Source organism: Mytilus edulis, chromosome 14, assembly GCF_963676685.1.
Source record: "Mytilus edulis chromosome 14, xbMytEdul2.2, whole genome shotgun sequence".
In the NCBI taxonomy this organism is placed as follows: domain Eukaryota; kingdom Metazoa; phylum Mollusca; class Bivalvia; order Mytilida; family Mytilidae; genus Mytilus; species Mytilus edulis.
The window spans coordinates 15,582,157-15,596,160 of NC_092357.1; the positions used below are offsets into that span (position 1 = coordinate 15,582,157).

The following is a 14,004-nucleotide window of genomic DNA, read 5'->3' on the forward strand; positions in this document are numbered from 1 at the left end:
ATGTAACCAAAGAAAGTAAACAAAATGACAATTATACATAAATAACAACAGACTACTAGCAGTTAACTGACATGCCAGCTCCAGACTTCAATTAAACTGACTGAAAGATTATGTTTCATCATATGAATATCAGGCACAATCCTTCCCGTTAGGGGTTTAGTATTATGTCTACATATCGTATCGATATGATGAAAAACAGAAGACCAACATTATCTCAAAAAATTTAATTAGCATAACAAAAAAGAAAATCTTTTCAGCAACAATTACAAAAAAAAAAACCAATACAATGATATGTAAATACACGAATGTAATTAAATATCTCCATGGAATGGCTAATTTTTCAACAATAATTAACAAACATGGCGGTGTGAGAACTTTTAAATGTAAACAATGAAAAAGGTAGTTTTTCAGTGAACAGTCGTAAACTAAAACACAAAGGAAATGGGTGTATATTTTAAGAGGTTCTTTAGAAATGTGAGAAATAATAGATTAGATCTTGTGAAAATGGAAACACATTTGCATTTGATCTGCAGATTCTCTATGTTCTAAATAAGATGTTATACTGTATAGTGGACCGCGTACTCGGTCATAAAATCTTACTCAATTCTCGGAGTACAAAACTTAAAACAATAAATCCAGTAATCAAATTTGAATTCTGAATTTGTGTACGATAAATGTACTCGATTTTTTTTAATGACAGCGGGGAAGTCACCGGTTTTGGACACTTTGTTTCTATAATATGACTCTGAAGAGCCTGTGTCGCTCACCTTGGTCTATGTGCATATTAAACAAAGCACACAGCAGGATTCATGATAAAATTTGTGTTTTGGTGTTGGTGATGTGTTTGTAGATCTTACTTTATTAAACAATCTTGCTGTTTACAATTATCCCTTATCTAAAATGAAATTGGCCCAGAAGTAACAGTGGAAAATATTTTGTAAAAATTTACAAAATTTATGAAAATTGTTAAAAATTGATTATAAGAAACAATAACTCCTCAAGGGTTCAATTGACCACTTTGGTCAAGTCGACTTATTTGTAGCTCTTACTTTGCTGTACATTATTGCTATTTACAGTTTATCTCTATCTTTAATAATTTTCAAAATAATAACCAAAAGCTGCAAAATTTTCTAAAAATTACCAATTCAGGGGCAGCAGCCAAACAACAAGTTGCCCGATTGGTCTAAAAATTTAAGGGCAGACAGATCTGGACCTAATGAACAATTTAACCCCAACAGATTTTTCTCTAAATGCTTTGGCTTCAGAGATATGAGCCAAAAACTGCATTTTACCCTATGTACTATTTTTAGCCATGCCGGCCATTTTGGTTCACGGGCGGGGTCATCGGACACATTTTTAAACTAAATGCCCTTATAATGATTGTGGACAAGTTTGATAAAATTTGTCTCAGTAGCTTCAGAGGAGAAGATTGTTGTAAAAGATTACAAAAGTTTACCAAAAATTGTTAAAAATTGACTATATAAGGCAATTACTCCTTAAGGGGTCAACTGACCATTTTGGTCATGTTGACTTATTTGTACCCAACTTTACTGAACATTATTGCTGTTTACAGTTTATTTTTATCAATAATAATATTCAAGATAATAACCAAAAACGGCAAAATTTACTTAGAATTACCAATTTAGGGGCAGCAACCCAACAACGGGTTCTCCAATTCACCTGAAAATTTAAGGACAGATAGATCTTGACCTGATAAACAATTTAACTCCAATGTCAGATTGGCTCTAAATGCTTTGGTTTCAGAGATATACGCCAAAATCTACAGTTTACCCCTATGTTCTACTTTTAGCCATGGCGGCCATCTTGGTTTGTTGGCCGGATCACCGGACATATTTCTTAAACTTGATACACCAAAGATGATTGTGGCCAAGTTTGGTTTAATTTGGCCCAGTAGTTTCAGAGGAGAAGATTTTTGTAAAAGTTAACGACGACGGACGACGACGACGACGACGACGGATGCAAAGTGAGCTAAAAATTAGTTTCTTGAAAAAAGTTTTAACATTCCTGCTCAAACTACAATTTTGTTTACTATGGTATATCAAAACCCATATTGAATTACATCGACAATGATTTGTTAAATATATTATTTTTAATGTTTTAACAGAATTTGCAAAAGCGTAAACAATTAAATGCCGATCAACAAGGAACGGAAATGACTTTGGGTGTTCATTATAAGGTGTAGCTGATACGGAATTAAAAAAAACCCCGGAATTTTCAATTTCTTTTTAAAGGAAACAGGTAACTGGTTTCCTGTTTACACATGTAACATGTGTTTTTTACACAGACACCAGGTGAATTTATTTGACTTTACATAAAACGTCACATAACAATAATTATTATCACAGCTGCATTGAACATGTAACATAAATAAACACATTGTCATTATACAATGTCCAACAGAAGAAAATCGAATCGTCACAACTCGGCCAATTCCGTAAGCAGAGTAGCGGATTCTACCGAGGATTGCCGAATGAGGAAAATCGATGCACAATGAGCGAAATTCCAGGAAAACACGTGACGTCTCACATGGTTACGAGCAAAACTAATCTTGTTGTAATTTTGTCTCTGCTGAAAGACATTATACAGAAATGCTGTCTTCATTGGAACGTTTTTAAATTGATTAGCTTTATTAACAGCAACGTGGCAGATGATAATATGAACATATTACATTGGTGAACTTGTTGGCTTGATGAACAAAAGCATCACAGACAGAGAACAGGTGTTTGAAAAAAAGCTATTTTGTTTTAAATAGACCGATACCTAGTTTCTTAAATAAAGTTGTAGTCAATAATATTTTATTTTCTACTCTCTAATTCTGTAAATTACTGAGAAAAGTTCAAACATTTTAAATTTCAGTGTCAATTTGGTCCCAAATCGTACTTAGTACATTCCCCATGATAAATCTGTTTAGAATAAAATATTAAGAGCGTAATATAAAATAATAAACCACAGCAGTTTAAAAGTATGTATAACATATCTTTCAAATGTCTTATAATATAAGGCGTTCATATGCACCGTTGACATGGTACATACAAACGTTTTGAAATGCTACGATTATAAAATGTGAGCCATGTCATTGAACTTTATATAAGACGACCGACATTTCATTGTATTATAATTTATAAGCGATAGTTTGTTCCCTTTTTTGTGACTTTTAGCACATAACGACATATATACAAATGTAACCTTAAAAATGTAAAGTTCAATTTATATAAAATAAAACTAGTAAAATATAATATTAATCAAACATGAATAAACATATGACTAGGAATTGTAAATCATTACGAAATTTAAAATACAATTGATTCAGAGATCCGTCGTCCTACTTATATACCCGTTTTCCTTTGCCCTATCAGCCGTAACTATTACAGATTGCTTTCCACTATCATGTGATTTAAATGCTTGCGTACTCAAACTATTTCTTGTAGACGGAGAGAGAGGTGACGCACATTCCGATGGTCCTTTACTGTGTTTTAAAATTGGCGACAACGGAGACGGGCTCTCCATCATGATTCTACTGGTTCTCGGGCAAGGTGATAAACAGGTAGGGGAGCCACAATTATTGTTTCTTGGAATAGGAGAAATAGGCGGAACACAATCCCCTTTATGTAAATTGTCTCTCAGATCCAGCCTAAGAAATCTATTGACGGTATCTGTAGTTTCATCCAGATTCCGATCATTGTCTTTATTGGCAAACATATAAGCTAACGAGTTATTCAATAATTGTTTTTTCTCAATGAGAGGGGATCTAAACCTATCACCTGAATGTCGTTTGTAACCAGGGCTAGGTACGCCCAATGTCAGAGACGTATTGTCCATAGATTCGATACCAATGTCCTCACTAGTTGGTGATCCGAATGAGAATGACGGCTTTACATAAGGTGAATATGGCGTCGATGGTGGTGACTCCGAATGAAGACTAGGGTTAGGGGTCAGCAGTTGAACAACAAGTTTGAGATTGCCACCAATACTACACAGTTCATTACTGATTGTGGTTATTCGTTTCTCTAACTGTTTAATATTGGTTTTTGTTCCTTCCACTTCTATTTGTAAATTATCAATAGAATTCGATAAAGGATCATTGGATTTCCCTGAATCTGAAAATATATTCAATATAATCTAAACAGTAAAATCAAATTTATATGTTCGTGGATTAGAAATGAATATTTATTGTCATTTTGTAAGGGATTCGTCATTAGCCATGGTGTCAATATGATGAATCAAGTCTTTTGAAACCGATTTTCAAGTTTGAACTTAGCTGGTCCACCGGTACCAGTTTTGCAGGTTAGGTGAGGACTCTACACCCCAGAATATTTTTGTCACATTTTTATAGAACTTTCAGGAGGTTGATCTTGAGAGATAAAATATAATTGTGGTTGCTGTCTACCTATTTGTTTCATTGTTTTGGTATATCCCTATGGTATCATCGAACTCTCTTTGTCTATCATATGCTTTTGCAAATATAACATGTATGGATAAGTTTACATATATAAACCTTTCAAAATACAAAAAAGACCGGCAATTAGCAATCAGATATATCAAAATGTAAAAAAAAGAAATAAAGGTAACAGTTGTATACCGATGTAACATCGAAGAGACAAATCAAGGTTTTAAAGAGAAACTGAGGGAAATGCATGAATGAGAGTTAGACCGGGTACATCAGCAGGATAAGCTTTCAATGCTCTTCAACTTTGTACTTGTTTAGCTTTATAACTATTTTGAGCTGAGCGTCATTGATGAGTCTTATGTAGACAAAATGTGCGTCTTGCGTATTAAATTATAATCCTGGTACCTTTGACAACTATTCTGATATATATGCATGAATCAACTACCATGCAATCTCAATCTCAAGATGTTGGAAATACGACAAAATCAGTTAGTCTTTAGTTTTTTTTCTATGTTGTGACTTGTTTACTATTATTTGTCTATTTGTCTTTTTTGCAGTTTAATTTTGATCTATGAGTTTGAATGTCACTCTGGTATCTTTCCCTCATCTTTAATATGTTTAATAAAATATAACTTATAGATTTTGACTTTTTACCTGTCGCTGAGTTTAATCGTCGTCGGTCCTTCATGGAAGATCTTCGTTTTGGAGAAAAGGAACTATGGCGTTTCGTTCCAAAAGCTACTCGTTTTTCCCTATAAAAGATTTATCAGAAACAATTTAAAGAGTTATCTCTACGAAATGAATCATGTACACACTAGCAATATATAAAGTATATTTTGAAAATGTCCGGAATCTGATGTACAGTTGTTGTCATTTGTTTATGCAATTTATACGTGTTTCTCGTTTTTTTATATAGATTAGACCGCTGGTTTTCCCGTTTGAATGGTTTCACACTAGTAATTTTGGGGCCCTTTATAGCTTGTTGTTCGGTGTGAGCCAAGGCTCAATGTTGAAGTCCATACCTTGACCTATAATGGTTTACTTTTATAAATTATTATTTGGATGGAGAGTTGTCTCATTGGCAATAATACCACATCTTCCTATATCTATTTGCCCATAATACTCGTGTATCGGTATGTACATGAACTCTTACTATATAACCAAACAGAACTCAATGAACTATACAAATCAAACATCATAACGTATCTTATCCCGAAGGCCGGATCTCGAAGGATTGTCAATATAGAAGGAAAGGTATGAAATGTATCGAAGATTTATGTAATCTGATTTGAAGTTATGTATACCGTTTATATAATATTGAAAATTTCATAATGCACATATTTTGTAAGCCCCGTGCACAGATTTGACGGACAGTTTTAAAATTTGAAATGTTTATAAAATCTTTTTTAAATTTGACACTACAACGTTTTGTATTCGACCAGCACTGATAAGTATGATGCAGATGATTTTTTTTCAAATCTAAAATGTATTTTTTCATGACAACACAATTTCTAATAAAAATTTTGACGCACAGAACTAGAATTTGGTCAATATCACTTCTAGTGAACTGTTAGGCTAAGAGGGTATCGTTAGCTAAGTGTTCTGTGCTTCTGTTATAATATAACTACATGTAGTAACATATTTTTCTAAAATTTCCAGTTAATAAAATTATAATTTCTAATTTGCTATTTTCATTCGATAAATATTTATATAAATAAATTCATGAGTATTCTTCTTCCTATGACGTGTATGATGATCAAATACTCTCTCTATCATCAAACATTTCTGATTTCAGAAAATGAGAAAATACTAAACAGATAAAAATGTAAGCATTTACTATTATTCAGGTCAAACGTTAAGTCATACAAATAAGTTAAACACTGAGTTTTTACCTTGTTTTTATATCTCCATTAGGAAATGGAAACCGGAAGTTCTTTTTAAGAAATGGGGATGTGGGACTTCCGTCGACATTGGAGTCAGGACTGCCCGGACTATCGTTTTTCCCATCACTGTCCGATTCTTCGTCGTCTTCTGAGATAGATGGCAGTGTTATTATCCTGTGAAGTTTTGTTTCTCCTTCGCTCTAAAAGAAAAAATAAGTTTTTAAGCATATTAATATATAAAAAATTTCTACTCTCATATTTGAACATGCGTGTTCTATATATACATGTTTTGTACTGTATTCATGAAAATTTGAAAAAGGGGGTTTCACTTAGTTATCAAAAGTACCAGACTTATAATTTTATACACCAAACGCGCGTTTCATCTACAATTTATGACACTCAGACCAAAATAGTTAGAAGGCGAACAGAAGAACAAAGTTGAAGAGCATTTACAGCACAAAACGCCAAAAGATTGTACCCAAATACGACTAAGGTAATCTATTCCCGGGATAGGAAAATTCTTAATATCTATTTAATCTTGAGAAGGAGCTGTCTTATATGTACTGATTTAGACGTATCAAAGTATATAAGAAGCAGTATACACATTGTAGTATTTCCATGATTTACGTGATAAACTTGAAAGCATATATATATAAAGCATTACACTTTGATTATAAACGTTATAAAGACTTATTAGCTTTGATTTTCCTTCGTTTTATTGAAATAATTTTCTCAAAGTGTTTCTGCATTTTTTTAAAGAAAATAATCAGGTATCAGGTTTCGACTTATTTACAAATAAAGTTAAAACTAACACACTATCAAACTTATAACACTTAGCAGTAAAGTTCAACATATATCAATTAATAATGAAATTAAAGAGAAATGAAAACGAAAGTTCTCAGAAAAATATGTCAAATCTTACTACAACAACCCCTGGGGTAAGAAAACATAAGAAGTTCAAAGGATTTAATCATTGATATATGATATGAAGCAGTTTATAACATGTATAAATCACAATTGTTTTTTTTTCATCTATAATGTTGGAAATAATATAATTCCCTTATAAAAGGACAGTTCATTAGGGGAAAAAAACATTATCACGGGTCTTTTTTCAAAACAAATGAATACGACACTTTGTAGATTATTACTCACTCCCAACGTCTATAAAATGTTTGAAACATCTGACAAAATGTTAGTAACTAATAATTTACTTCATGAAGAAGAGAAGATACGGAGAAAGAAACCTAAAATCAAAAGCTAAATAAAACAGACGAAAACAAACGAAACTATCGAACCGACTTATCGCCTTATAATAGTATACGACTAACATTGCATTTGTCCCAGATAACTTCACCTCTATTTAGAATTAAAGTCAATCAAGGATTATATTATTTGTTGACTAAGATTGTAAGCAAAGGCCAATACCAAAAATAAAACAACTACAACAGAAACAGTAAAATGAAAACCAAAATCTGAGCACATGAATGCTCGATCTAAACAATATCGGTCATGAAAAGCTATTTATTAAATGAAGGGAACAGTAATATAGTGCTGTTCAGAAGTCATAAATCGATTGAGAGAAAACAAATCCGGGTCATAAACTCGAACCGAGGGAAACACATCAACTATAAGAAGAAAACAACAAAACAACAGAAACACTGAAGTGCAACAAAAAAACAAACGACAATGCAACACACACAGAAACGAACTTTAAGATAACAACTGCCATTTTACTGACTTGGTACAGGACATTTTAAGAAAAAAACATGGTGGGTTTTACGTGTTTTTGTTGCTTGCCAAAGCCTGCACTTTCATGGCGATGTTAAATATACCGACAATAAAAATACCCACCTCCAAGATAAATTCCTATAAGAGGAGGTCCATGACAAGTGACAAAATCTAACGTAAGATTTTATTAACCAACGGAACGAAATCATCGATTAATATTATAAAGACATTTCATTTTTAATCTCGAGTAAAAAGTGAAATCACAAAAATACTGAACTCTAAGGAAAATTCAAATCGGAAAGTATCTAAACAAATGGTAAAATAAAAAGCTAAAACAAACCAAACGAATGGATAACTTCTGTCATATTTTTTACTTGGTACAGGCATTTTCTTATGTATATTGTTAAGGTATCATTGCAATTATTAGAATCGTCACATATTTGTTAACTTCTGACAAGGATTAATGTAAATCAAGGAATTACTTTCTTTGTGCCATTTAGGTTGTAAGCATAGTCGTAGTTGGTCTGAAATGAGATTTCAATAAAAAACAGTGGAAGATAAGCTGTCATCAATCTTTATGAAGTTTATTTTATGTCGGCATTTGCTATTCAGATGTAGCAGAAAGCTTTGTTTACGATGATACGTGTACTGTGAGCATCAATAAAACTAGGTCAGTATTTTATATTTTGGGATGTTTCAGAATAAATATTTATGTGATCACCCATATTATAATACTAATCGGTACTTCTCATGAACGCCAAACAACCTTATCAGTAAAAAGTAAAATATAATAAATACTGAACTCCGTGGAAATTCAAAAAACGGAAAGTCCCTAATCAAATAACAAAATCAAAAGCTCAAACACACCAAACGAAAGGATAACAACTGTAATATTCCTGACTCGGTACAGGAACCCTTCGAAAGTGATTGTTAATTTGGTTGTGTCTATAATCATCACTTTTTTAAAGGATAATACGCAAAGAGGCACATAATATTTAAAAATGACCAAATTACGACTATACTGATAAACATGGAAAACGTCACTTTCGACCAAAAGTCGAAAGGCATTTATGATGTTACAATTAAAGATTTCATATAACATGTATAATACATGTTTAAACGCAAAATGTACGCAAAGCCTTATTTCAAAAGTTTATTTTAGTTAATTGTAAATAGGTTTCCATTCCCCATTTCCATTCTCAATTTTATTTACAATATTGTTATAATTTAGTTATGGTCTACAGCAATAAGAAAGCTTGTTTTTATTGTTGTATATATTTGACTGTTTTAAATCTACTTAATAATTCAAATTGATAATGGATCATGAATAAATCCGATATGTTGATTTTGTGCTGATATTTTTTGCCAATTTATTGCTTCTAAGTAATTTCAGCGAAATTATTAGCTGATACTTTATTTGAAAATTTCACGGTGATTTGTCCCGAAGAGTATTCCAATTAATATGCACGTATCACACTTTCGTTAAATCGCTTAATGAGGGGATTATACCATTGTCTAGTGAACTTATAGAAAGCTTCATTATTTCAACCTGAATCTACTGGTACTAATTAACCCAATCACCTGAATATACTTTGGACTACAATCTATAGAAAATGGTACTAATTAACCCCCTCACTGATACGATTACCTCCTCTTTATAATACCTTGAATAGAAATTACTCTGTGTGAATGTCAGCAGATATAATGAGAGTCATTCTCTCCAGAAGTGAACACTAATTGAGATGTTTTAAGACGCTTGCTATATGATTTTGATATGCATAATCGATCGTTTGTATAATCAGTTATGTAAAACAGTATGCCAAGTCTAAAAGTACAATTCTATCATCTCCATTATTTGACATTTTCCCGTTAAGAACATGATGTAGGTCACGTAATTTGTTATATAAATCACGTGCCAAACCCAAAAGTACAGTTGTATCTTCACTTAAGGTGGTACCTAACACTACAGGGAGATAACTCTGTAAAGTCAGCTTAACGTTTTAATTACGTTGTGTTGTAAAGGGAATATTTAGCTTCTCAATGATCAAAATTGGTGTTTGTCAATTTGCTATATAACCAGTGTAATTTTTCTGAGAAAACGGTTGGTTCAAATTTTTTTGAATTTTTAAATTTTTGTTAAAGTGTCAAAGTAAATACTTTTACAAAATTTTATGAAAATTAAACGAGCCAAATAAATTTTAGTGAAAGTGTTGGGTACCACCTTAAGGACCCTTTTCCCATAATATCAAGGTAGGCGACGTAATGTGTTATGTAAAACATTTAACCAAATCTAATAAACTTCTATCTTCATTGAAGGACTCTTTTATTCGATTAAAAATAATTGTTTACTGCCGATATCCGTGCACAAGACACATGGTTGTTTGTTCCGAAGCTCAATCCAATCAAATGAAATAAACACCGTCAGGTTACCGAATGATGCAGATGATGAATATGCTAAAATAGTGCCAAAAAAGTAAAATCACAAAAATACTGAACTGTGAGGAAAATTCAAGCGAAAATTCCCTAATCAAATGGCAAAATCAAATGGCCATCAGTAGTAGACCGCTGTTTAATAGTTTACAGCAAACCAGACAATACATAACTGGAAACTTTATCTAAATGGATAAAAGCTGTTCGTTCATTTATATAATTCATATAAAACGTTCATAAACACAACAAACAAGCTTCTAGCAAAGTGTGTGCATCTCGCGATAAATTGACGTTGTTCAGCCACTAAACATTTCAATAGTTCTTCCATCTCATATAAAGCTGAATGAATTGACTAAGGATAATATCAATACAAGAATTATCATCCAATTAAAAAAGGGGAACGACATTAAAATTGACAAAATCGAAAGTTAAGCTTTACCAACCAATAAATTTTGCAAATTTAAAGTATTTAAACTGCAATTACAATATATTTACTAGTAAATATTTGTCAAAATACATATATATATGACGCGGAATAAGGGTCATAAACATCGAATTAGCATATGCTAAATTCGATGTTTATGACCCTAATTCCGCGTCATATATATACCTCATATAAGTAATAAAGGGGAAGTCAATAGAAACAGACAGATTCCATTGTTAAGCTTTATCAACCAAAGGATTTTGCAGATTTAAAGGATTCAAACTGTAATGACTATTCAATTACTAGTAGATATTTGTCAAAACACATATAATGTAGATTCATTAGAATTGGTGGGATGCCAATTTTTGTTGTTTTCGGGGTTACTGGTGAACCACGAATCTAAATCTTCAACAAACAATAAATTTTGTATAGACCTGTATGCAAACCTAAAAAAAAAAACCAAACATACAAAGTTTCCTCAATCCACGAAAATTGATTCCAACGAAAATTATGAATTCACAGTGTACCTCTTCATCTTCATATCCATCCTTGAGATTATATGTCAAGTCATGTCGAATGTCCTTTTGAAATTTCTCTGCAAAGTCTGGATACAGGGATAACACATCTACACATCCACGTATATTTATGCATTGTAGTTCACAGTAGGTCAAGGATCTGACGTCACAACAGGAAATTCCTACTGGATCGTCCATATTTATGTCAGCACCAAATAAATCTCCCTTCCCTGAAATTATAAAGCGTTTTGATACACAGCAAATATATTTTCCACGTCAAGACATATATAGATTCTGGAATCTGACGGATAAATGCGTACTGTATTCATGTATTTCTATCTAATCAGTGAATTATGTCCCGTGCTTAAAAGTTGTAAAAAAATAAAACCAGCACTTCATACATTGCTTTTCTATCTTTACCTCCACCAAGTACGATCAAAGACACATAGTTGAAAAGTGTGGGTGTACATCAACTGAACAGTTAACGAGCTATACAACCAAAAAGGACCTTGAAAATGAGAGCCAAACCATGTAAGGTCAACTTTGCCTGAGGGATTTGTAAAGTAAAGGACAAACTTTCAAGGATGTATGATTCTTTTCTTGTTAAAGGAGTTAAGTCTTCCATTTAAATAAACAAAATTACCAAACCCCAAGGTAAAAGTATAGAGAAGGGAGTTCTTCAGACCTTATAGAATTCAACGTTATACCATACCTACACATACAACGAATGAAAATAAGGAGATGCTAAAAAAATACCAATGCTACAACTATTAACAGAGACCAAATAAAATTAGTTTAAGCATCTATTAAGCATTTAAATAAGCTTACATTTATATGAACATTTCCGGTTATGATATATTAAAACATTCAAATGAGGTACATGTATAAATATAGGAAACAAATAAAAGTTATTATATTGTGATACTGTGAGAAGAGGTGGACACATATATCCTTTTATAGTCAAACCGTGAATATTCCATGTTTTGATTGAGTATACTAGTTTAAATGATTTAAATTAATGATTAGTGCATTAATTTTGTTTAGCATACCTAGAATGGCAACCACCATTTCTTCTTTAAGAACTTCCATAGATCCATTACACAGTAGATATACGTAGTTAACAGCATCGCCTTTGTGAGATAGGAAATCTCCCGGGGCACAGAATGCGCGCTTTGTATGAAGAGAGATAGACCTCAAACATCCTTGTGTGGCATCCTCAAATATTGGCAAAGATAGGATGTCATGATGTAGGTGAAGACCTATTTCTCCTCGAAGTTCATCGGGGAAATCCTTTAAAATCTGAAAAATGTAATATTGTATATTGGCAATAATCTAATTCAGAAAATGTGATGTGGGAGATGACTTATTTATCTCCTCGAACTTCATCTGATGAATCGTGTAAAATCTGAAAATAATTTAGTACTGTATTGCCTGTGTGTTACATAACCTCATTATTACTGAAGTAAGTGGTAACAGACAAACTCGCTAATATGTTATTTGAACTTATTGGTTACGAATTCGTTCTTAACAGACTATATAACGTTGAAGTTACGTATGTTATCTCATTTTAATTAGGGAGCCTCTTATATTGATACCCTTGTTAAAAGACCACGTTGTCTCAATTCTATCGTTCATAATTTGTTTCGATACCGTTGTTAACAGACCTCCTAGCCTTGCAATTATCGTACCTCATTGGTATTGATATTCTTATTAACAGACCACGTTACCTGGAATTGATCCAGCCTCATTTGTATCGATACCCATGTTTACAGACTACGTTGCCTCGGGTTTTTATCTTACCTCATTAGTATCGATCCCGTTGTTGACAGACTGGGTGTTACCTTCCCTCATTTGTATCTATGCCGTTGTTGACAGACTGGGTGTTACCTTACCTCATTAGTATCAATGCCGTTGTTGACAGACTCGGTGTTACCTTACTTCATTGGTATCGATAATCTTATTGACATACCACGTTGCCTGTCTGTTATCTTACCTCATTTGTATCGATGCCGTTGTTTACAGACCAAGTTGCCTGGAAGTGTTCTTGCATCCTGTGTTTGAGTGGTTTTGGTATATGATGTGTCCTAAAGAAATCTTTGAGATCTTTGGTTTTATAGTGATAGTTGGCACGTCTAGAATACATTCGCTGTATAATGGCAGTCACATTACCGAACACTACGGCGTGCATCATGGCTGAAATGGAAACGAAACAATTAGTTATATTGTAGTTGGTACATCTATAATACATTCTCTGTATAATTACAGTCACATTACCGAACACTAGGGTGTGCATGATGGCTAAAAGGGAAACGAAACAATACGTTATCTATCAGAAGTTGTTGGCACATCTAGAATACATTCGCTGCGTAATATCTGGCACATTACCGAAAACTACGGTATGTATCATGGCTGAAAGCACAACACACCAGTTAGTTATATATCCTAACCTGATCACAAGAATAATGAAAACAATATTTAAAAAAAAATAAAAATCCAAAGGCAACAATACATGGAAACTAAAAAAATCAAAGGCTAGGAATCAACAGAACGAGTTATGAAGTTATCTGTATTGACGTTTTAATGTTTTACAATGATTTATTAATACATTGCTTTACT

General features: G+C 32.6%; 1 protein-coding gene across 1 annotated transcript in view; it reads right to left on the bottom strand.

Annotated features, from left to right (window-relative positions):
- Positions 1–209: 209 nt before the first annotated feature.
- Positions 210–14,004, bottom strand: part of LOC139503441 (voltage-gated delayed rectifier potassium channel KCNH8-like) — a 101,895-nt gene continuing 88,100 nt past the window's right edge. The window contains exons 10-15 of the mRNA XM_071293221.1: positions 13,382–13,581; positions 12,438–12,687; positions 11,401–11,618; positions 6,301–6,491; positions 5,063–5,160; positions 210–4,118 (exon numbers count right to left, since the gene is read on the bottom strand). Coding sequence (XP_071149322.1) covers positions 3,328–4,118; positions 5,063–5,160; positions 6,301–6,491; positions 11,401–11,618; positions 12,438–12,687; positions 13,382–13,581 — 1,748 coding nt within the window. The 3' untranslated portion in view covers positions 210–3,327. The remainder of the gene's footprint in view (positions 4,119–5,062; positions 5,161–6,300; positions 6,492–11,400; positions 11,619–12,437; positions 12,688–13,381; positions 13,582–14,004) is intronic.